The sequence below is a fragment of the Halichoerus grypus genome, chromosome 2 (genome assembly GCF_964656455.1).
Source record: "Halichoerus grypus chromosome 2, mHalGry1.hap1.1, whole genome shotgun sequence".
Lineage (NCBI taxonomy): Eukaryota > Metazoa > Chordata > Mammalia > Carnivora > Phocidae > Halichoerus > Halichoerus grypus.
The window spans coordinates 112,619,655-112,645,298 of NC_135713.1; the positions used below are offsets into that span (position 1 = coordinate 112,619,655).

A 25,644-nucleotide genomic window follows, 5' to 3' on the forward strand; every position below is an offset into this window, starting at 1 on the left:
GTTAATTATTGTGTGTCAAGTCATATCTATAGTAAATACTGGCACCAGAAATGGATCCCAGGCTGTCTGACTCTGAAAATTACCTTAATCCTATTTGAACTTATAAATAACCCTATAGGTTAAGAACAAAGGGTATCTCCATTCCATGGAGTAGTGGCAGAAAATTGTGATCATTAGGGGGGGAGCAAATGTTAGTATTAGAAGGGTCAGAGTTTTCATTGTGGCCGTATCATTAATTAGCTGTGTCAATTTGGGAAATTTATCTAAGTCCTTTAAGACTTAGAATATCCTCGACTGTCACATTTTAGAGAATTTTTCTTCTTTCAGGATCTCTCTGTCTTTGCCATCATCATCACCAACACATCTATCGTGTATTGTTTTCTCGCCTTGTCTGAATTTGCCATGCTATTCCCTCGAGCCCTTGAATTAAGAGGCAGTTACAGTATACTACTACTACTACTAGTAAACATTTATTTACACACTTACTACATGCCAAGGGCTATTAATGCATTATTTCATTTACTCTTTACAACTACTGCATGAGATAAATACTAGTGTCATCTATAATTTATAGTTAGAAACAGAACTAAACAGAACTCACAAAGAACTCAGAACACTGCTGATTTCACTTTCTTTTTTCTACCTACCATCCTGACTACCAGCTGGCTTGGGAACTCCAAGGCATCCATGAAAATGGCATCCATGAAAATGGCTTAGAATTTTCTGCAGGAAACAACACTCCAGGAGTTTGACATTCCAAAGGTTTGGAACTATCCACCAACTGGTTGGTGTTCCTGAGAACCATGTGGTTGCTCAAGAAATTTCTGTTCCCTCTGTTCCAACTTCCTTTTCCACAGGGGAGTGCCATATACCTCCAAGTCCTGTTCAGGGATAGAACTGGAGAAACAGTGAGACCAAGTGACTCACTTGAGAAGAACAAGCAGAGGGTAATGCTAAGGAATCAGACTCTTACTTTATTGTAAAGTCCAGCCACTTACTTTGCTTTTTAAGTCTTGAGTGACATTGAATAAAAGATACCATCAAGGACAAACATGTTTGGAGTAATTATAATCTCCCAGTACACGATATGATTTTCCCCATTTGTTATTATTTTTTTCTGATGGCAAATTTTAATAGGTTTTGTTGGAAAACCATAGTAAGTGCAACAAATAGCTAAGTTATTTTGTATGTTTCAGTCTTGATTTGGACTACATTTAAATGATTCTCTTCCTGTGCCTATACACCTTTGCCCCATTTTTAAAGACCCAGAGTCCCGGTAGGAGAGACCAAAAGCATCCCAGAGGGCAGCAGCACAAAATTCACTCCCCTCCAGCCCCTGCAGCTCATTTCACCCATCTCCCCTCCCCCTTAGTCTGGTGGCTCACCATTGGTCGTTGCCATGACAACCAGCAGCGGCCGGGACCGGCAGCCTCTACCGCAGCAGGGGTGGGGCTTTGGGGGAGGGGGCAGGAGAGGAGGAGCCAGAGGAGGTGTCTGCTGCAAGTTCCTGGCTGCTTCTGAGCTCACCCCATCCTCCAAGAGGGAGGAGGCAGGTGGTGATGCCGCTGCTCCCGCCGCCTCGACTGCTGATGCTCTAGTGAGGCTGGAAGGGTGGTTCCTGTTCGCACCATCGCCAACCAGAGAGCGAGGGAACAAAATCCCAGCAGCAGCTGCCGATGTTGGGTTCGGAGGCTGCATCCGACTCGGTCACAAGGAAAATGGATTCAGTTTGCATCTTTCCCTCCTTTCAGCAGCTTCTCCGGGTCTCAGCATGGTGAGTAGGAGACTGTGGGGCTATCTTCTTGGTTTAGCTGCCGGTTAAAGGACCTGAGTGTACATTTGTGGCCAGCACTTGAACAATGACTCCCTCGGAGTAGGAGAGGAAGATGTGGAGACAGAGATGGGGATGGAGAGAGAGGAAGGTTGCCAGGAAGAGAGAAGTAAGAAAACATCCGCGGTGTTTAAAAAAGAAAAAATGGTGTTCTGATTTTATCTTGAACTGGCTCAGAATGCAGACTGAGCCACTTGGTTCCTTTCCTTCCAAGCTTAGCAGCAGAATTAGGGGGTGGAAAAAGAGCTAACAAGAAATGGGTGTTATTGAAAGGACTCGTTTAATTTGCAGCTCTCACATACAGGGTTGGGCCTTCCTCAGAAACCCATTTGGTGCCTCTTAAGCTTCCCGGCCTAATTATGAGGTGATTTTGCTTATTTCCTTTATCACTAAGAAAAGGTGGCCTCAGAATTTAGCATTCTATTTCATATTCTAATGTACTCTTGTTGAGAAACCATTTGCTGGATGGAGTTTGATTTTTAGTAGGTAGATGTGATTGTAAACATACAAATGTATATCCTATGGATTTGCATATCATATATACACGTTTCTTAGCATAAGTAGTGCATTTATGAAATATATTTATATGCATACTGTGCTCTGCAATCATATTTATGGGTTATAAATGCCCTTGCATGCTTGGAGGTAATTGCATATTTTTGAAACTGTGCTTCTGGTTTGTATTATTCATTGGCTTCATTTGGATTAATGTGAGATTTATTCTTGTTATTGTCCCTTAGTTTCATTGTGACCAATTAGGACAGATGCCTATCATTTAATCTGTATCTTAGTACCAGATGTAAATTCATAGCCTCCCTCTTTTCTTTATTTTTAATTGGTTTTGCTGGGGTGTGGGGGGGGGTGACTTGAGAGCCCTGAATTTACAATGATGGGAAAGGGAGGTGCCTTGAGGTGTTATTTTGTGTTCAGCATCTTGCCAAGTCAATGTTGAAACAAATCAGTTTTCTCGAAATTCTGCTCCATCCCTTTCATGTTTGTGCCTTGTGTCCCAGGAAGCACACATGAGCTGGAAGGTGAAATGCATTCATTTTATGTGATAGTGCTGCTTGCTATTTGGTCTTCATTCCTTCAGTATCCAGGCACCATTTTACAGTTCTCTCAAATGTTGTATTATGGGTCACTTCTTTAGGTGGTTAAGTAGGAAAGTGGGATTTTTTTGAAAATCTAGGTGTTCCCAAGTACCCTAGCTATTCCCAAATTAGCCTACTTATACAATGAAATGAAACAAGAGAGTGAGCCCGAAATGGGGGGCTGTTGTAGTTTACAAATGCTTACTAGGATCTGCTTGACCTTTTATTATGTCAAGGCTTTAAGGCAGCTTAGGAGACTGAAGATGCCTGAGATGAGTAGCGTACAGGACTCCATTACTACCCAGGAGAATGGATTTAATTAAATTAAAGCCAGAAAAATCCTTGCAGGTAAAAGTGTATTTATTACATTCATCATATGGACTAGTTTTATCCATCGATCTCTTCTCAAACATCATTGTCAGTGCAAACATTTTTTATAATGTTAAGTAACATTTTTTATCTTAATCTTGCATTTTATTTTACACACTGCTGCCCCTTCTTCATTTTAAATTTTTACATGTATTTGAATGAAGTTTATAGTTTTAATTTCTCAGAGAATAAATGTTCTATTTGGTTTATATATAGGAAGACTTAATGGGAAGAATGGATTTAATATGCTCACGGCATCTTGTATATTATATAGATTCACAACTCTGTAAAGTCATGCTATCGTGTGCCTAATTATAACTAAATAAAGTAGAGCAAGGAAAGAAGTACTGGGCTTATATGTCACATAAAATTTTTATGACACACTGCATCCTAAATCTTTTAATGATAACTTTTGACTTCCAAAAATTAAAATTTCAGATATATCTATAATAAGCTTTAAAAAATAAAGACACATTTAGTTGACCCTGTTTCATGCAATGAAAACAGCTATCTTGGGGCTTTGTTTTATTTCCTTTGTGTTGAGTTTTCATTGGGTTGTGGTTTTATAGGTGAAGTTGGTACAGTTTAGGCAGAGGCCAATGACTGTAGGCTGTCAGCACAGAACTATCAGTAGTAGCATGTTTTACCTATGTGGTCAGACCCTGATGGGAATCTTAGACCTAGTGTTTGATCCCACAGCTTAAGACAATTTTATGGCCTTTACTAAGGGGCCACACAAAAGTGAAGTGTGTTTAAAGGACTACAAGTTGTATTCTCTAACAAAGGATAAGGAGACTAGGATTATTTCATTAGGAGAAGAGAAAATTAAGAGATGACAATCATTTGTTTCAGAAGAGCTGGGGGTTGTTTGGAACCTAAAATATAGTCAGTGAGCTTCAACTTCATTAGGAAAAATGAGGATTAGAAATAGAGGATGTGGAACTTCCTGATAGCAAAGTTGAGTTGTCAACTGAGCAACCAGATAAAGCAGTGCATTCTTCTTTCACCAAAACCTCTGAGAGTATGACCTAGACATGCATTTATTTGGGATGGAGTAGGCTAGATTCTTTCTCAAAAACTTCTCTGGCTTTTTCTAGTGTAAATTTCCCATTTTAGAGTGCTTTGGTTGTTTAATATCTGGTACTTCTAGATCTATAACAGTAAGGCTCTATTTTGCAATGGGCTTCTAAGTTACAGAATTTGGATATTTTTAAAGAAGTTGATTGACCATCTGCTTGGAAAATATATGTTATCTTGTCACGATGCAGGGAACTGAACACTGGCCTCTTCATAAGAGTCCTTTTTCAGCAACTTTTGGAATGTGATATTTAACAGCCATATTAAAATTATTCCCTTTTGTATTGCTAATTTTGAAAACTAAAATGGGGTTGAGTGGGGTCTAGATCCAAAATAATTCAAGAGCCATAAGGTGATGTTGGAAAGAACAAAGTATATGAAGGATACCTGTGAGTTATTGTTTAAATGTATTGTTTAGCAATATTCTAATTTAATTAATTCCCGATTTCTCAAACACTGTTTTGGAAATGCCATTCTTATTGGAATATTAAATATTTTGACTGGCATTTAAACTTTAGTAAAACTTGTTTTAATTGGAGTAAAACATACATTATCTAATTCCTCACTTTGTGATAGGATGTTCCTTATTTCTTCAAGTGACCTCAGAACATATTTCAATTTTATGTACATGCTCTACTCTCCATCAGGATGACTTAGAAGAGACAAAACCATTTTTTACATTTCTCATAGGTTCATAAAAGGATTAATTCTTTGTTTTCCATGATTGTAACCTAAAAGAAAACCGAATTTATCATGGAAGTTTCAACATAACTCAACATTCTGTTTTTTCTGAAATAAATAAACCAGATTTATACTTGAGTGTTACTATGAGAGGTCAGTTACAATTCCTCCTGTTTTATATCCCAAGTATTACTCTATCAGTTAAAAATGTGTTTTTACACAAGAGCAATCAATCATATAATCAAACTATTTGTAGAGCTCTTATATGACTAGAACAATTTGCATATCCTAGCGACATAGGATTCCTTGGGGTATATAAGATATACAGAGGTGAAAACAATACAGTTGTAATAAGTACCACCATTATACCTTATATTATTAATATAATCTTTTGTAGTTCTCAAAGTCATTTTACATTCTTTATTTCTCATCTAATATTCCCCCAAATTCTATCGTGCCAGTAAAACTGTGTCATCATAACTATTTTAAATAAGTGGAAACAGGCTCAGAGAAGTTAGACTTGTCCAGGTTTGGGTTTGGTAAATGGTCTAATTGGACCTGGATTCCAAATCCCATGAGCCCAAATCTGCCATGTTAGAACATTTAACATATTATCTTGCTAATTAGAATTTAAAAATATCAAACATGGTAAATCTGCATTAAATGTGACTCATTTTATTTGAATTTTTATTTGAATATGTCAGGTGTCATGATTTGCTTTTTGATCATATTGAATTGCTAGTGACTAAATGTATGCTTAGGGTATCAACCTCCGCCCCCCCACCCAAAAATGGTGCACACAAAAATTTTGGAGAAAAGCTGGGATTCTTGATATTTTAGAAAAGCATAGAAGCATTTGTCTGGGAAGAATCAGAACTTCATTGGATTGAGGTGCCCTTATTTTACGGCTAAGTATTGTCTTTATTTTTAGTGACATCCAGGTTAGGAGGTAACATAATTTTTTTCTGTGCTTAGGACCAAATTAAGATTCCTATAGATCCTGGATCTTGAAAAAAACTCAGCCATACCTCCCACCTATATGTCCTAAGCATCTTTTCACCTACATATTCTTAAAATTAAAAATGATATTAAATCATTAAATAGTGTACATCATGGGGTGCCGGAAACCTCTTGGTTTCCACTCAGGTCATGATCTCAGGGTTCTGAAATCGAGCCCCTCCTCAGGTTCTATGCTTACTGGGGAGTCTGCTTCTCTCCCTCTCCTTTTGCCCCTCCCCCCGCTTGCACGGCCCATACTCACTCTCTCTCTCTCAAATAAATAAATAAATCTATAAAAATAAAAAAGTTGTACATCAGTTCATCAACTTTCTAATATTTTCCCTAGGCAAATGCTTTTACACTTTTCTGAAATTTCAAAAGTTTAATACTTTTCTCTAAAAATATATTTTTTGTGTGTGTGTCTTTCTTTTTTTGCTAATGCGCTAGGCACATACTCTGTGTCTGACTATTTGGCATTCAACACTGGCCAAAGAGCAAATTATGCCATCTGAACTATCATTCCACATTTGGGAAGTGTCCTTTAAAATTAATTAGCTTGCAGTACAAGTGAGATCTGTCACACTAAAGACAGTCTGCTTTAAATCAATATTCACCAATACAATTAAATTTTATCTTTTAAAGGTTTTTTTTTTTCCACATTTAAAAAATACATCATTGTGATAAACAAAAAAAAAGGTTATACAGAAATGTATAAAAAGAAAAGAAAAAAATTAAAAAGGAAATCACGCATGAGCCTACCATCAAGAAATAATTACTGTTAGCATTTTGGAAATTTTCCTTCTAGATTTTTTTTACATGTGAATATAAGCACACTCAGACATACAATTTCATTAATGGGAGCATACTCTAAGCATTGTTTTGTAGTTCTTTTACTTTTTATAAGGTGACTGTCATTCCATGTCAACGAAATATGTCTCTACTAAATTTTTAATCTCTATATGCATTTTTCCATGATGATTCAAGATGTTTTTTCCCCACTTGGGGGTCTTTATACTTTGTTTTAAATACTTGTCATGACACAGGTAGATCCTGCTTGGTTTACAGCAGCTGTGAGTCAAGCATTATTTTCAGGAAATCTGGCATCTGTTACCCTGACCTGCCACTACATCTCACAATGGGTATTAAATTAACCTTGGTTATCTCTTGTGTGCTCATAATGAGTGAGTTTTAAGCCCAAGTCAATGAAATCTTTGTCTGAATCACAGAAAATGTCATCAGATGCATGCATAAGCACACAAACAAGCAAAAAAACAAAAATAAATTTCTTCCAGAATTTTGTCATTTTTCCTCAGTATGGTAGTGGCATCCTACAGTCTTAATCTCTGTGTCCAAGTCAAATTCTCTATGAAAGCATATTTATTTATTTTATTTATTTTATTTTTTATTTTTTTTTAGAGATAGAATGAGCGCACAAGTGGAGGGGCAGAGGGAAAAGGAGAGATAGAGAATCCCAAGCAGATTCCACACTGAGTGGAAGCCCAAGGTGGGGCTCTGTCTCACAACCCCTCCCCAGCTCACACATCTTGGCAATCTCTCTCGAAAAAAGAAAATAAAATAAAAGGCCAGTCATCTGACTCTTCCCCTTTTAATATATGAATGGTTGGAATCTCCTTATACTTTAAGTTTGAGCTTTAAATATAACTCTTTGGAGAGGTTTCCTTAAGTGTATCTCCATTATTATCCTCTGCACCCTGTGGGTTTCCTTCATAGCATTTATCAAAGTCGTAATTATAGAGCTATTTATTTGCTTACTTGATTTTCCTTACCCTTCAGTAGATTGTAAGCTCTAAGTGGGCAGAAAATGAAACCACTAATGACAAATCTCATAGCACAACATATGTGCTTAATTAACGTTGGTTGACTGACTGGATGGATGGATGGATGGATGGTCTCCTGAAGGACCTCTGCCCTATGGCTTTCCACTGGTAGTTCTTTGGACAGTGATTATTCATCTTTTTATTTTGGCTGTAAAAACAAAGTGGATTGTATTCATATCTGTGACATTCTCAGGATTCTAAGATTCTGATAAAGGGAAATCAAATTCTTAAAGGCAATAAATCACAACACTTTAAAAATCCCTAATTAAAACTTGTTCACTACGTGCTATGACATAAATAAGAAAAGCTGGGAACATTTCTGTGGCTCCTTTTATTCCCTTTCAAAACTAAATTGCAAGTCAGAAATAATGACACCACCAGTAAGGAAATACCTTTGGATTCACTGAATTTCTTAAAGTAAATTAGTAATTTAATTATTATTAACATCAAATTACATGATCCACACTCACAGTTCTTTTGCTATTCTGGAAATCCACTCTAGTAAATTCACTAATTGTAAATAAATCATCCCTTCATATCTGTATCCAGAAATTAAGACTAAACAGAAATGGAAGTAATAATCTTACTCAAAAGATAAATTAAGACAGCATTTTGCTTTCATGGAAGTTCAGAAACTTAAGTATGAGGTAGAAGTCTTTGTTCCCTTTCTTTGTTTAAATCTAAATCAAGATCATTTACTGCAATGCTTGAAATTCTGGAGTCTAACTGCAGCAAAAATATACATAGAAAACCAAGTCTGACTAAGTTTAGTTGACACTATTTGGTCAGAAAACAATTCGCTGGTTATTTTCAAGAAGGAAATTTGCTGAGATCATTGGGACTCTAAAAAAGCTTTGTGAGCATGTGCTCAAGAAAAAAGGGTGATATTTTCCCTCATGGCTTCTGTTCCAAACTGGAAATATGCCCCTGGAAAATGCTACCAGTATCACAACAATGGAAAATGTAAACCAAGCAAATGTTTCTTACCCACATTCCTTATCTGGTCCTTTCTTGTGCAGCATTTCATGGAGAGAGGTACCTTCCAAAAATAAGCTGAGTTCATACTCTGTGGTCATTACTGATCCATATTGTGTCCCATAAACTATTCTTAGGTCAGATATACGTACTTTAAACATATTTTCCAGAACAAAAGCCACTTTTTTTAATGCAAGGATGCTGATGAAAACAACTAGTCAGAATACTTATTAAATGAGTACCATTCTGTACTCATGGGTACCATTCTACGAAGGAGCCATTAAAAGAATAGCAAGACAATTGACAATAATTTTTTATATGACAGTTCCCAACCTGGAGGTGTACAAAAAATCAACACTCTGAATTCTCATGAGAATTCTCGAAATTCTGCTAATTGGTACTGATAAGACAGAGAGAAGGATCTAAGTGTTTTGAAGATATTATAGATCCCATATTTGCTTTCTTATGAATTTCCTAGCTAATTCAGATTATGAAGATGTAGACTCTGGAATTACTGGGGTTTCTCCATCATCTGCTCTGCTCTCTGGTTACCTAGACCTAGAATTACTCCCACTCCCCTGGTTCAGTCTCTGTCTCCTACATCTGTTAAGGAGGAATTTAAGTGGCAATTAGTTAACCATAAAATGAATTTTACATTTTAGAAAATATATGATTTTGATTTCTTAAGGAAAACATTTAAATTATGATTTACTTTTATTTTTAAAACACTTCATTGAATAAAAGCAGCTACAAAGTGTAGAATTTGTAGTGTTTTGAGCCAGATGCCTAAAACATCAGCAATCATTAAAAATAAACCCTAGCTTTTAAAAAATGATGGAACAAGGAACCCCTCACCCTAGTTAGTTTTACATAGAAGGAACATTTTAGTCACCTTGCTCTCTTCTTAGCTAGACTGTGCACATTTGGGGATCCACAGGTGCAGTGCTACACTCTGACACCAGGAAAATAGCCTGGTATAAGGGAAATTGATTCTTCCACCATTTTGTGACCATTAGGTTTTTATCCCTATAGATTTAAATGAGCCCAGTCTCTAAATGCATGCTTAAACATGCCTGATTCATACCAGTGCTTTTGTTTGGACAAGTTTGACTGCACATACTGTCTAATCTCTTTTAACTATAATATATGATTTTATATTTTTCTCCTTTCACTTTATTTACATTTTTTGAAATCAGACCTAAATGGCTCTGGAAGGTAGGAAAGAGGCAAGATTAATATTGCTAGTCAGTCACTGGTCATTTGCTTACTGAACTTTCACTAACATTTGTATAGTTGGAACACATTAACTGTCTAAATTTATTTTATGTAATCGTCTTGCTTTGAAACATCGATCTTTGGCTGTATAGTTAACTGTAATCTAAGCAGAATTGATTCATTCTTAGTTCATATGGTGCCATCACTTACCACATTCTTGATGTCCTTAAATGCTGTTTGACTAACAAAAGGATCTTTATGACAGAGAAGGAGCAGATAAAATTGTGGAAAAGCATTTTGTTCAGGAGACTGTCGTTTTGCAAAGAAGCCTGAGTCAATCTGAAAAAAATTTCAGACTTGATGCTGACTCGTCTCTATTCTTTAGAATTGGGGACATCCATCATTTAAAATTTTCTTTATAATTCAAGTAAAACAGTTTATTCCAACAATGAATGAGATAACCCTGACCCTCTTAATAACACGCATATCTGACGTGCTCCGAGTATAACAAGAATGAAAAGGAGAAAACAGAACAACTTACTTTTTCTAAGTCATCCACAAAAAGAGAAAAAGAGCTGTATTGAGTACCTATTCTGTGTCTATTAGACTGTTTTCATCCATGTCCATTTTTGCAATCCTCACAACAGAGGCATTGTTCTTCCCACTTTGCAAGAGGAAAATGAAGCTTGGATAGGTTAAATTTCTTAGCCAGAGTCATTCAGTTAGTGAGTTTAGAGTTGAGATTGAAGTAAGATCTATCTGATTTTATAGCACAGTAGTTCAAAGCTGGAGCCTGTGGTCTGGACCCAGCTCAGGGAAGTGTTTGTAAACATGTGTAAAGTGCTTGTAAACAACAATCTATGCTTCCAGCCCAGTATTTTTAAAAACACACTTTTATCCCCAGATTATATTATTTTAACATTTTAAAAAAACACCTGAGTATCTGCCTCCTCTTAGAAAGTAAGAAAATCTGGGGCACCTGGGTGGCTCAGTCGGCCAGGTAGCTGACTCTTCTTGATTTTGGCTCAGGTCATGATCTCGGGGTGTTGGGACTGAGCCCTATATGGGGCTCCACACTCAGTGGGGAGTCTGCTTGAGGATTTCTCTCCCTCTCTCTCTGCCTCTCTATCTCTCAAATGAGTAAATAAATCTTTAAAAAAAAAAAAAAGAAAGAAAGAAAATGTGGCATCACTAGGCCCACATCTCTTCATGACAAACACATCTGGAGTTGGGTAATGGGTGTTCTTCCTGGTGAGTCTTGTGCTCTACAGTGTGTGCTTCATTGACCCCCAAGCCTCCTGCCCCTTCATTTGATTCACTTTAACTCTTTGGCACTTGAGGCAATTGGGGTCTTAACTCTTATTTAGCCCATTTTCATTTCACTACACCATGTTATTTCCAGTAAAACATGGTTTTTGTTCTTCAGGGAAATATCCAGATTTCATGAATATAGAAGCTGAAAATGTAAAAAATGACCCAGCAGATAAGCATTTGATAAAAATAAACTATCTCTGTGAACTTTAATGCTGTTGATCTGGTTTTTGGGCAATCACAATGACACAATGATAATTTGCAACTTCAAGTGTTTCCTTTTATGCTCCAACAATTATTCAACTTTTTTATAATTAGTAAGCTAAGACATTTTTTCACAATATGTGTTTAAAACTTTATTTTATAAGTTACAAAGAACTTTTGATACTTCAAATTCTCACAGACATACAAGTAGAGAAGATGTTGTATATTATGTTACATTATTTGATATTACATTATATTATTTATAATCATCCTAAGAGTAAAGTTCAAAGTGTCTACTTGTGCTTAGTTAGCATCACCTAATGACTAATTGAAAAGTATGGAACTCAAATCCAGATTTCTTTACTTCAGAAATTTTTTTCTGTTAAGATCCAGCCCCAAACAACCAAATGATATATCAGTCACATGAATCAGGGCCAAAGAATTATGACATGATCTGACTTGGCCTCTAAGCCCTAATTCAGGTGCTAAGTAACTTAAGGTCTTTGGTTCTTCCTCCCAGGTTCTTCTTTTCACATATAATCTAGGTGTGTGTGTCTGTATCTGGAAACAACTAGATAAATCAAGAGCTTTGGGCGGGGGTATGAATAAATAGTTCCCACGTGTGTATCATCATCATCATCATCATCATCATCATCATCATCACTAACACTACAAGAGCTTAAGTGAAGTTCCTCAAAATAGCATTCAGAGACTCCGGTCCCTGTCCAAAAGGAACTTATATTTTTATAAGGAAAAAGGGTCAAATTTAATAGAACGTTAGCACCTGTTAACACACAGAATGTGTAACTAGCCCCACCGTTGCCAGCAGAAGTCTGCTCTGTTTTTGTGAAGTGACCACTATAGCTTCTAGCTAATAAGCCTGAACTCTGGATGCACATGCTGATGAGGATGGTTTTGAATCAATATTTAATCCTACCTTTCTCTCCCAAGGTATATCTTTCATTTGATGAGCCAAATGCAATAATGTTCCCATTAACAAATAAAAATTATTGAGGCATATTGATCTACTTTTTAGACTGAATTTGGATTTAAAAATGTCTAAAAAAATTACTTTCAAAACATATTTTGACATTAATGTCAGTGGTTACTGTGTTGTTTTTTGTTTTACTACTTTGCCTAGATGCCAAGCATTGCACTAAAGTCATCCCATACCCCGCACCAACATGCTTTCAGGAAAGTAATAGTATTCCTATTTTATACAAAATGAAACTAAGGTTTATTGAGATAAAGCAACGTAATACTTTCTCAAGATTATCTAACTAGTGACTGCTGGAAGCGGACTCTGAACCCAAGTATGTCAGATTCCTATCCCAGGTCGCTCTTAACTGATATGCTAATTAGTTCCCTTTTGTAATGAAAATTTGATTCTGCTCCTGAAAATTAAAGCGAAGAGAAAGGCAAATATATTTTAATGTTATTGTTGTTGTTAAATATTAATCAAGACCCAATTCTTGCTAAGTAAAGGATAGCAACACTCTGCAAAAATATATTCAAGAACAAAGTCCATATAACCAATTTCCTCAGTGAAGAAAGAAAACAAGGGAGGGATGGAATGAATCCCAGTCCTATTATAAACCATGTAGAGATTTTGTGTTTAAGTAACTATTTGATCATGCATGAGTTGTGTGTATTTGTACAATATAGTCTGGGATTCTCTTTTTAAAGCAAAATTTTAAATAGGCATTAAATGTATTTTAATAAAAGAAAATTACCTAGTTTTCCTTCCTACTTTTTTCAAGTAACAAAGGAGCAAGAAAACATTTTGTGCTGTGTTTCCACAGTTCTGTAAACTATGAACATTTTCTTTTCCTCTAAAGAGATTCAGAGAGCAGTTTTACAGGAATTTATCTCTGGAAAAAAAAATCCCCAAGTGCAAAATAGACTGAGCAGCACAAATCCCAGAACTTAATGCTATGAACAATACAGTTTCTGTGCTCTTATAGTTCATGGTGCTAAAATTCATGCAACATAAGACTTTTTTTTTTCAATTTTTGCTTATAGTGAATAGCAGGAGTTTTGACAAGAATAGGTTTGGGTGACAAAACACTGAAACCTTGATTTATCTGTCTCTGTATAGATCCAATATATATGACAAAGGAACTGTGACCTACCCCAGCTGTGGAATACAAAGAGGCCCTTCAAACAGTATGTTGTAGAAAAAGGTTTAGTAACATAGAACAATATGTAAGATATGTCTTTTAAGTTAAAAGCTCAAAAATCAAAAGAGGGAATTTGATCCCAATTTTATGAAAAGAGAAAAAAATATGCGAACACATATATGTTTTTTAAAAGACTAAAATAGTGTACATCAAAATATTAACAAGAATTAATTCTGGGTGGTGACTTTATGAAAAATTTCTTCATTGAGTTTTTTATGATTTCCAAATTTACTAAAATGTATTTTACTTATTTAATTAGCAAAATGTAAATTTTTTAAATGACAGATTTTGTCATCAAAATCGGTAAAACATCCATAAACCCAAATATTTAACTATCTGAAGTGACTCTGCAGGGCTTCTGGAACATGGAAGATTTGCTCTCTCTGGATCAGAGGTTCCAAACTGGTGTCTACATACAACAACAGTGTTCTGGTGAGCCGCAGAGAGAAGGGAATGGCTAAGAGAACAGGATACAGGCTCTCTACACAGAATACCCACTGGATGTCCTCCTCCTAAAGTTTTGAGAACAAAATCGTGTCACAAAATAGTTTGAAAACTCAATGATATAATTGATAAAGTTGATATTCTATGTGCCAAATACCTAATTTCTTTAAAAGCTAAATTTTTCAATTTTCACTTGGATATTCATCTTATTGTCATAGTCTTGAGTGGTTTTAGTTCACAGTAGTTTATTAGACTCAGTATTAATAGGACAGAACTCCAAGCTTAACTCCATGTGATTCAGTCATAATTCATTTTTATTGGAAACCTTAAACAAGGATTATTATAGCATTCTTTTTTTTTAAGATTTATTTATTTATTTTAGGGAGAGAGAGAGAGAGAGAGAGAGAGTGAGTGAGAATGTGAGCTGGGTGAGGGGCAGAAGGAGAGAGAGAATCCTCAAACAGACTACCCCCTGAGTGCGGAGCCCAACGCTGGGCTCCATCCGAGGACCCTGAGATCATGATCTGAGCTGAAATCAAGAGTGGGACAGTCAACCGACTGAGCCACCTAGGTGCCCCTAGATTGTGTATTTTAATATTATGTGAGCAAACCTATCTCAGTGATGAATCTTAAGGTAACTCAAATATCTTGTTTCTTATGTGAATTACTAAGTAATGGTTACCTATTTTTCTTCATGACATCACCTGGTAAACCTGTTCAATTAAAAACTAGGGATATATTTGAATATTTTGAATTAAAATGGAACTTGAATATTTTCTTCAAACTGAATGCAAATGAGTGTTCTTTAGATTTGTGGTCAGGCTTTTAATACAAAGAAATACTTAAATTTAAAAATAATTCTAACACCTATGATGTATTCTCTCAGGTGTATATGTGGAGGAGTAGAGAGTGGGAAATCTACAAAGATGAGTAAGACTCATTCTTAAAAGTATATAGTAAAGCAGTAAGCACTTAGACACTAAAATCATGCCAAGAGACACAGCGACTTTATCAGAACGTAAGAACATTTGCAAATTGGGTATCAAACGTGAACATCTAACCAAGAAAACTTGGTTAAGAACATCAATCAAGGAGCACAAATGAAGAAAGACAGCAAATTCACGAAGATTGAGTTTATGGACCTGGAAGTGTGGGAGGGGCATTGTACTCTGCCTTTTCCTTGAAGTTAAAAAAGAATGTTACAGCGACAGGGAATCAAGCCACTACTGGCCTTTATCAGAGAATAATGCAGAATATGGATTTTCAAAATGAAGCAAAACAAAACCACATAAACCAAGCACTTTGCAGCAAATATTTTCTTGCTGGACTCAGAATTCCAGCATACCTGAAACTTTTTCACTTGGGATGTATTAGGAAAGAGACCATAAGACAAGTATGGAATGACCGTTAAATCCCGAAGAGAAAATCATGAATGGCTTTCTAAAGTTTTTTTTTCCTGTTTGAACCCTTCGTGGCAGTCAATCTAATGAGGCGATGTGCACAGTAAGTACTGGGAAACATGTTAGATACATTGATTCCAGTTACACAGTCAAGGGACTCTTTTCATTATTATTTTTTTCTGTATTTAATGCATAAAAAGCATCCCAGAAAATGAGGAAAAATATAAATCCAGAGGGGAAAGGTCATTGAGTATTTGATGAGAGTATTGATTCTGATTCGCCTGCCTTCACATTGTTTTCCCTTTTTTGAGCTGTGATTATTACTACTCCAACCTCTGTATTAAATAATCTGTAAATTTTCTCCCTTTCTGTGCGTAGTCAAATGCCACTCAGGCAGAAACCTATAAAACCCTGGCAAATCTCTTAAACTCCTTATTTCCCTGTAAGTAAAAGGAAAGTCAGCCGGAAACCTAGAGGTTTAGGAGTCTGTGACTGCCCATCATGTTTTCTGTCGGTCTTGTGTCATAATAAATACTTCCCAAGATAATATAGCAGTATTGGCTTTTGATCATTTTCCTCCTTCACTGTGTACATGTGTGTGTGTGTGTGTGAAAGAGAGAGAGAGAGAGAGAGAGATGTTGACATTCAACTCAGGAAACAACTCATTAAATCCAAGCCATACAGCTTAAAAGACATATAATTTGGTATGCTGCTGGACTAATTAGTCAGTCCAGTGCATAAAGATACTGTGTTTACTTTTTCTTGATTTCAACCCAGATGCTTCATCTAATAATTGCCAATGTTCAAGCACAAGGTAAATGATTGATTGACAGAGATGTTATTAAGAGGGTTTCTAGGTTATTTAAAGGGTTATATTTGATTATATTTAAAGTCTCTTTCCATTTGACATTATGAATGTGTGGTAAATAGACCCCTCAGGCAGGAACATTCTCTGGCACATAAAATATTTGCTCTCACACATTCGGAAAGTCACTTTCTAGATTTTTCTTTTTAGAGATCATGTTGGAAGCCCAGTTTGCATTTGTGTGGTATTTATTTTTTATCTTTATTTATTTGTTTGTTTGTTTTTTGTGGGCAGCAAAGCAAGGTTTATTGTACGATAGCAAAGTGATAATACAAAGCTCCTGAGGAGGGAGGGGACCCAAGAGGGTTGCCCAACATTTGTGTGATATTTTAATCAAGGTATAAATATAGCTGTACTTGAAAGAAAAAATCAAATGAAAGGATACAGGATTATCTTTTTTATTCCCTTCCATTTTTCAGGACATGTTTTGCTGTTGTAAAAAAATTAGAGAATCCCTTGACTTGACAAGGATTCTTTTCCCACAGTTTTGTATGGGAGTATTGTTTAGGTATTTTTTTAGGATGAACCATTGTGCCGCTGTGAAAGCACAAACCTGGGATTCAGAAATCACAAGTCTAATCTCTGCTTAGCTAACAACTAGCTGGGTGACGTGAACACGTATCCTGTCCATTAGCGTTTTTGGTTTTTCCAATTGTAAAAAGAGAGAGAAAGGATATCACCTCCTTTTTTTTTTTTCCCTGTTGCTACCCTTGAAAGGAGAAAAAATAAGTAAGGAATAGAAGGGTTTTCTTAATTCCTTTGCATTCAGGTGTGTCAGTGTATTTGCAGACTGACTGAAGGAATCTTCTTCTGAATTTGGAAGTCCTTCTATTTGCCCTTTTATTTGCCTCTAGTAGTGAGTATTTATGGACCTGACTTATTTCCCCCACTAGCCAACAATCGCCTTGATGAGGGCAGTAGGGGAGGAGAGAGAGTGAGAAAAGAAGGGGGACACAGAATCCTAAGGAGTAAATCAGAATTCAGGAAGGGGTGACGGAATTGCAGATGGCACGAAAACACAGCTTAACCTTTGAGTTTGTAATATCTGACTACAAAATGTAAAATTGCCTTCACTGGTTGGAATATAGTGAAAGTCTGGTGAATGAACATTGCAGATGGCATGTGTTATCAACGTTTTAAACATTACAGATTAAACAATTTTTTTAATGACATGGAAAGATGTCTAGAGTACATTTAGTAAAAACATAGACCTAACAGCACTGTGTCTGTTAAAAATGTGTTCATATGTGCATGGAGAAAAAAGTCCTGCAGGAAATAAAATATAAAAAGTGTTAAGTGATAGAAATATAGGTGAATTTAATTTTTAATTTTAATTTTCTATTGATCAAGGCTTCCTAAGTTTTTCCCAATGAACATTTATTACTTGGTTAAAAAGAAAGGAAGCAAACCAAAAAGACTTTTTGAAGTTGCCTTTACCTGAACACTTTTGGTAAGTTCCTGATGGATATTAGGTAGGTGAAAAGGCAGAGCTCATATTCTTTCATATTAGGGCAAATGATTTCATTGTTACTTTTTTTAAAATGTGAATTAAAATAATTATCAACTGGGGTGCCTGGGTGGCTCAGTCGATTAAGTGACCGACTCTAGGTTTCTGCTGAGGTCATGATGTTAGGATTGTGAGATTGAGCCCCAAGTAGGGCTGTGGTGTGCTTAGCTCTGAGTCTGCTTGAGATTCTCTGCCCCTCCCTCCCATGCCTGCTCTTGCGCGAGCGCGCGCTCTCTCTAGGATAAATAAATAAAATCTTAAAAAAAATAACTGTCAACCATAAGTAAATGCAGGGAATGAAAACCCTAGGAATTAGACGAACCAAATGAAGACCAACAGCAGGGTCCTGTCAGTATTAAAGTGGAGTGATACTGAAGGAACAGCCCCAAGATCATGTCAAGCAAAGCAAAGTGATTATGTCATCATCAACAATTAAAAAGAGTTTTCTTAATGTTCTTTGTACTAGTAGTTATGCAAATTAATATTGGGGTCATTTCTTTTTTTGAAAATATGACCAATTGGTTTATATTCACAGATCGTTTCCTTAATTTAAAAAATGAATTCTGATAAACCATTATTGTCATCTATTAGTATTTATTCAGTACATACTCATACTGTGATTCTTCTTAGTCATTCTGCTTCTTTTTTAAATGTATCCCCTATGAGCATTGCTCTTTCCATAAATTATAGATCAGTTGCTTAGTTTCATTTGTCATTTTTGCTTAATTTTATTCAACTTCTCTACCATTTATTTGTGTCTTTGCTTCCGCATTCCCCATCCCTCCCACCCCCTTTCAATGTCTTCTTTCCTCACTTTGTTTCTGTGACTTATCCTAGACACCCAGTATGTAAGATCCAATAATTAGGCCAATCTTTCACCAGCAGAGTAATCTGGAGCACTCAGATCTCCCCTAGTCTCAATTCCTATCCTATTTGCGATCACTACCACACTGTTTAGCACATAATTGTTCTCCTTGTTTCAGATGTTCTCATTTTGTCTCCACGTCTAAATTGAAAGGCTGTTGAAGAATTTACAGTCCTCCTCCTTCTGTCAGAAGTGGAGGGAAACCTCTGTTTTATGAGTGAATCCTGTATGGCATATACCATGGCATCCTGGGTGTTTTGCATGTTTTATCATTAATGCCTGATAACTACTCTGTTAAGTGGGTATAAATATCCTCCTATGTCATGGGATGAGAGTGAACCTGAGAGAGGTTTACTTTGCTGAGGCCACACAGCTGGTTACAGCTGTCTGCCTCTGCATCTCTAAACATTTTGCATACCACCATATTGTCTGACGGATAACAAGTCACTTTATGTGATAGGTCACTTATAATTTTATTTAATTTTCTACTTTTCCATACTCTTGATTTGTTTGACATAAGTGAGGGAAAATGTAATGATAGAAACATTAAATATAGTCAACTTTCAGTTATTTGCTTTTAAATAGCGTTCCCTCTTCCTACCAAATTTTTCTTTCCCTCTTCCATGATATTTTTTGACTCACCAAAACTACATTCAACCTAAAAGTGCCCAATTCATTAACTGTTCCTGTAGCCCAGGAACCATGTTAAAGACATGGATACATGGATAAGCTCTCTCTATTCCCTGCGTGTAAGAATGACCTTCTCTCTAGTTCATTTTGAGATTCCTTTCTGCCTCTAAATTAAAAATATTCTCCCAGCTGTGGAGGCATCAGGCTTCAGAGACAAAAGGCACTGAAGAGGAAGCAGTGATTCCAAACTTACTTCCCTGCAGTGCCTCTCGGATCTTCAGAAGCCTGTGGTAACCTGACCCCAGCAGGAGACAGCAGAACAGAGTATTTATGGAGAGAATGCTGAGTAGGAAAAGGCTCCCCTTCAACTGTGTTAGCTTAGCAGGAAGCTAGACAAGACAGCCTCAGAGCCCATCCCAAATTAACCAGCACATTCCCACACCTCTTCTGCCCTGCTGTGTTCCTCTTTTTCAGCGAGATAAATTGGGTTTCCTCTTCCCATTAATGCAATGTGAAGAACTGAAAGGGAGTAATTTAAAGCAAGCAACAAAGATCCTAAAGGAAGCTGTCTGAATGCATCAATCCAGGCTATTCTGTCTCTTTGTTTTCACAAAGTTCTCCTTCGCTTCCCAGAATTCAGATGGAATAGCAGGAGCAAACAAATGGCTGCCAGTAATAGTCTGCGGTCACTTGCCTCTTGTCACAGATAGTCAAGACATGGTAGAGCTAAGATTTAGTTCAGGGCTAGAGATTTTTACACACATATATTACTCTTTAAAATGGTTGTGTTTTCATCCTGATACTCTACTGGCAAGAGTTTCCAGGGGAACACATTTCTAGAAGACAACTTGGCAATTAATATCAAAAGCCTTAAATGACATACCCTTTGACCTAGCAATTATGCTATTAAGATCACTTTATCATTTGTCATCAGCATGACTTATACTACCAAAAAATTGGAAACAACCTGGTATGGACTGGATTGTGTTTGCCTCATATCCATATGTTGAAGCCTTAACCCCTAATGTGACATATAACGTGACATATTTGGAGTTAAGCCCATTAGGATTAATTAGAATTAAAGTCATTAGAGTGGGACCCTAATCCAATATGAGTGGTGTCTTATTAGAAAAAGGGACAAAGAGGAAAGGCGATGTGAGGACACAGTCAGAAGGCGAGGATTCTGGCATCAAAGTGCCTTGGTTTGAGTCTTAGCTCTCTGAATTAGCTGTGTGGCTCTAGATAAGTTACTTAACCTCTCTGTGCCTCAGAGTCCTCATATGTGAAATGGGAATGATGCTGCCTGCATAATCAATCTTATTTTGGGAGTTAAATGTGTTAATATTTATAAAATTCTTAGAACAGTACTGGTACATAACAAGACCGTATAGGCATTTATTAACTCTAAGAAGAATTAATACAGTGGCTGGTGTATAGTGTTTTTCATCAAGAGCACCACACTGTCAACATATAGTAGTCCAGGTATTTTGTATATATTGGAAACAACTGTATATTTGTCAACTCTTTTCTTGCTGTGTAACTAGTAAGAACGCCTTGATTTAGGAGCTTTTTTGAGAACCTCTTACATGAATTTTTTTTAAGATTTTATTTATTTAGTTGAGAGAGAGCGTGCATGAGAGAGAGAGAGCAGGAGCAGGGGGAGGGGCACAGGGAGAGGGAGAAGCAGGCTCCCCCCTGAGCAGGGAGCCTGATGTGGGGCTCAATCCCAGGACCCTGGGATCATGACCTGAGCTGAAGGCAGATGCTTAACTGACTGACACACCCAGGTGCTCTGAGAACCTCTTACTTTATAAAATTCTGTTTACTATAAATACAGATACTAAGGGACACTAAAAGAAGAAGATTCTCCCCAGTGCCCTTATTTAACTCTTTAATTACTCCTATTTCCTTCCCGCCTGCCTAATACTTACACGAGGTCATAGTTCTACCATATGTATGGGCCTCCTACCTTTCACAGTCGAAGGGTGCCTGTGCCTGTGGAGGCCAGAGTGGAGCTCCTCTCCCCTTCTCAAGGTCTTGGCCCCTGCAGTCGTGTTCTCTTTTTCCTGAATCATCCATTTCTTCCTCTCAACTATACTACTCACATCAGCATACGATACTCTCTTACATCTCTTTTGACTTCAACATCTCCCTTAATCACTGCCTCATTTATATTCTGCCCTTCCCAGCAATACCTGTTGAGCTGTTTCTCAGTGCTGCCTACACCTACTCATTACACACCTTCTCCTTAACCAGCTCTAGAGGGGCTTCCAATCCCGTCACTGCCCTGGGACTGCATTTAAATTCCAGTGACCACTGAGATGCCAAATTCTAGTCATTTAGTCCTTTTCTTATCCTGACCTTTTTATATCTTGATGTCTCAGGTAAGGCTTTTGACCTCTCCGATTAGATTCTCCAGTCCCTTATGGGTTTTCCCTTTGTGGTTTCTATTACTACACACTCACTGATTATTTCTCCTGTTTCCCTGGCTCCCTCTGTTCTTGTGGCTGGTCCCTTTTCTACTTCTCACCTCTAAATATTGGAGTTCAGGCTCCATCCCAGATCTCCTCCAGCTGTCTAGCTACATTCCCCCGGGGTCGTTTCACAAATTCTCATCTCGAGGATGACAACACCATTTCCGGTCCTACTTCCTGGAAGTCCAGATTCAGTCACCTATTTAACATCTCCACTAATGTGTTTACTAGTTTTTCGTATTTAACAGGGACAAAGTAGAACTCTTGACTTATGTGCCTGTCACACTGAGGACAAGCTCATCCTTCCCCAGTCTCTGTTGTAGTAAATGGCATTAATATGCTCTAAATTTCTAAAGCCAGTTTATGGAGCTGCTTTTGGTTTCTTTCTTTCTCTGATACCACGCATCCAATCTATTAACATTTGTATAATTTTACCTCCAAACATTCCCTAAATTGGCTTACTTTTCCATCTCTATTTCTTCCTAGTTGAAGCCACCAGCTTCCTACTGGAACCACCTTGCTAACCCACTGGTGGGATTGCCTGCCTCTCTCCCCTCCTCACAGAAAGCAGAGCAATCTTTTTAAACATAAACCAGATCACAATTTTCACTTTAGAGCCATCGAATAAAGACAGCCTCCTTGTCAAAGTTTATATAGTCCTACAAATTGACCTCACACACCTCTTAATTGTCAAATTCTACTAGTCTTTTACTCATGTGCTCCCCTTTCTGTTTCTTAAACACGCTCTTGGAATGCTCTTCTCTCTTAATTTAAAGAGGGGTTAAAAATATATGCTGGATGAATGCCCTAGACTAGGGTTCACAGAAGCATTTCCCCATGTGACTGTATGGTCTATCTTTTTTTTTTTTTTTTTTTTTTTTTTTTTTCAAAGATTTTATTTATTTATTTAAGACAGAGAGAATGAGAGAGAGAGAGAGCACATGAGAGGGGGGAGGGTCAGAGGGTGAAGCAGGCTCCCTGCTGAGCAGGGAGCCCGATGCGGGACTCGATCCAGGGACTCCAGGATCATGACCTGAGCCGAAGGCAGTTGCTTAACCAACTGAGCCACCCAGGCGCCCTGTATGGTCTATCTTTAATCATTAATTTCATTGATATACCATCTCACCCAGGCGGCCCCGAATAACATTTTAATAGGTAAATTTGTCCTTAGAAGTTAAGTAACACATGATATAGCTTATGCATGAGTTTAAAAAAAAAAAAAAAAAAAACATGGCTTATATTTTGAAAAGAAAAACAAGTTAATCACTATTAGTATTTGATACATTCCAGAAAAGAAAAAGTAAAAGCAGATCCTGCGGGTTATGGGTTGATAAGTATATATAAACTTTTGCATTAATTGATATATATATATAAATCAAATATATTTATGTCAAAATCACATCTATTTTATCAAAAATCATGAGAATGCTTTTCAGAATGGTATGGATGGATACTAAGCCTCGCAGTAAGTGCATTATTATCCCAGGATTTTTAAAAATTGCTACCAGCATAAACTAATATATGTTGAATTCTTACTACTTGGTAGACGCTTTGCTAAGTGTCCACATGCCTTATTTCATTTCATTATGTTGCCCTGGGAGGTAGATATTATAGATATTATTATTATTATTACTCATGTCATAAAAAAGGAAACTGGGCGTAGAGAGTACATAACTAGATTACAGAACTAGGCCCAGGTTAAGTGGCAAGGGCTGGATTCATCCCATGGGTATGTTGTCCTATCTGACAGCAGAGCCACTGGGGTACTATACCTGACTTGGCTGATTTCAGTAGTTCTCTTGTCTTGTGAAAGCTATAATTTTTCAAAGGTCGTCTTCAGATTTTTATGAAGATCTAAGAACAAGTTTAATCTTGTAGGTAGAGAGAGTAAGATGTCTCCCTAATGCCACATCACAGTCTCTGCTCTGCTTTCAAAATCAGGAACTAAGGCAATGACTTCATTTCTGAAGACTTTCCCTACCCTGAATAGTCCACTCCACTAGAGAAGAGATTTGTATATAGAAACTTTTTTTTTTTTAATTTTATTTATTTATGAGAGAGAGAGAGCATATGAGAGGGGGGAAGGGTCAGAGGGAGAAGCAGACTCCCTGCCGAGCAGGGAGCCCGATGCGGGACTCGATCCCGGGACTCCAGGATCATGACCTGAGCCGAAGGCAGTCGCTTAACCAACTGAGCCACCCAGGTGCCCCAGAAGAGATTTGTATATAATTGGTATTCTTCGTCCCAGTGGCTACTTCTGTCCCTTATCCCTTAGGTTCTTCATTTTTGGTAGTAATATTTTCTATGAATGGAATGTGTCTTACCTGGGTGTAATCACTTTACACAGCATATAAGCCAACCTTGACCCAGCACTGTGCCCCCTCTTTCCTTCATGCCTCCAAGTACCGATAAATAAATTAGCTTTGTCATGATCAGCAGTTGTAATTCACAGAAACTCTCTTCTTTTTCTCTATAAAAACCAGTTTCCTTAATCAAAAAGAATAAATTAGAGCATTTATGTCAAATTCTGCTAGTCTCTTCCTCATGTTCATTGAACATAGCATAAATTAGGGATGAGACTAAGTATTTACTGAGTACCTACTATAAATGGACAGTCTCTAGCACAGTTTGCTGAACACATGAAGCACTGTCATTATTCTTTCTTGTCTTCCTTGTTCTGCTTCCCTACCCTGTGCATTTCTGGTGTTTTGTTCACTGTTGCTCACCTGTGTTAACAGATGGCAAAATCTAGAAGTAGCAGCCGTCACAGGAGAAGGGTAGAGCACTCATTGTTTATGTTGACAAGTCCTATTGCAGGACAAATGTGTGCAGCCCTGGGCTTCTTTGGAGACTTTAGATGACAGCAGGTGCCTTTCCACCCTCCTTGTCTCCTCTCCGTCTCTGTTCTCCCTTTACCTGTCCCCAGCCTCCATTCAGGGGCGAAGAGTTCCCAGAAGCAACTACCTTAAAGAGATTTATTAGGTCTTGTTTGCAAAGCTTTTTCAAATCCTCAAACAAAAAGAAAAATAAATACAACATAACATGTTGGACAAGTTTTTTTGTTTCATGTTTTATAACCATGGGAACTTTTCATGAACAGAGCCTTTCTGAATAGCTCAGAAAGTAAAGTGTGCAGTAATTCTAAAGCTAAGTGGTTAGAATGTTCTAATCTCTGCACGTACCAGGGTAAGGGGTGAGGGCAAGAGCCTCCCTGTTGTTTTTTATTGACCTTTACTGACAAATGATTTTTCCTGTAAAGACAACACAAATGCAAATTGTCTTTGATAAAATTCTTCTATAACATGCTTTAAAAAGTAATTCTTTCAAAGCATTGTACTTCCATTTAATTCACTCTAGTTGAAATATTAGTGATCACAGTGACTGTTCCTTTTTAAAAAACATTTAAATATTCATAATGGACCCTTCCCTTTGCAGTGATACACTTACCTGTTTATGATACTTTCATATGGACGTTTGTAGGTAACCTGTGTTCTTCTTTGTTAAAGTAGTATATAGTATATACACATATGTAGATTCATTAAATGAGCTAAGTTCTCATTGTAGATTAGAATTGGAATAGGTTCAATACACTGATACTGGGGTATCAGTCATGCTCAGATCCGCCAGCCATTAAACGCTTGTACATGGACTAGTCGTAAAAAGAAAAGTTACTCAGGCTTGGTTAATT

The 25,644-nt window shown here is 37.1% G+C and overlaps 1 protein-coding gene across 6 annotated transcripts in view; it reads left to right on the forward strand.

Annotated features, from left to right (window-relative positions):
- Nucleotides 1-1,471: 1,471 nt before the first annotated feature.
- The window catches only part of JAKMIP2 (janus kinase and microtubule interacting protein 2), a 157,302-nt gene continuing 133,129 nt past the window's right edge, over nt 1,472-25,644 (forward strand). For 5 of the 6 annotated variants that reach the window (XR_004908870.2, XM_036065724.2, XM_036065725.2 and 2 more), the window contains exon 1: nt 1,472-1,774. Coding sequence is in view for 1 of the 6 variants with exons in the window: in XM_036065727.2 (XP_035921620.1) it covers nt 1,772-1,774 (3 nt within the window). In the remaining 5 variants the exon portion in view is untranslated. Of the gene's footprint in view, nt 1,775-13,689; nt 13,758-25,644 lie in introns of all 6 variants that reach the window. The other variant, XM_078067326.1, reaches the window with a different exon arrangement.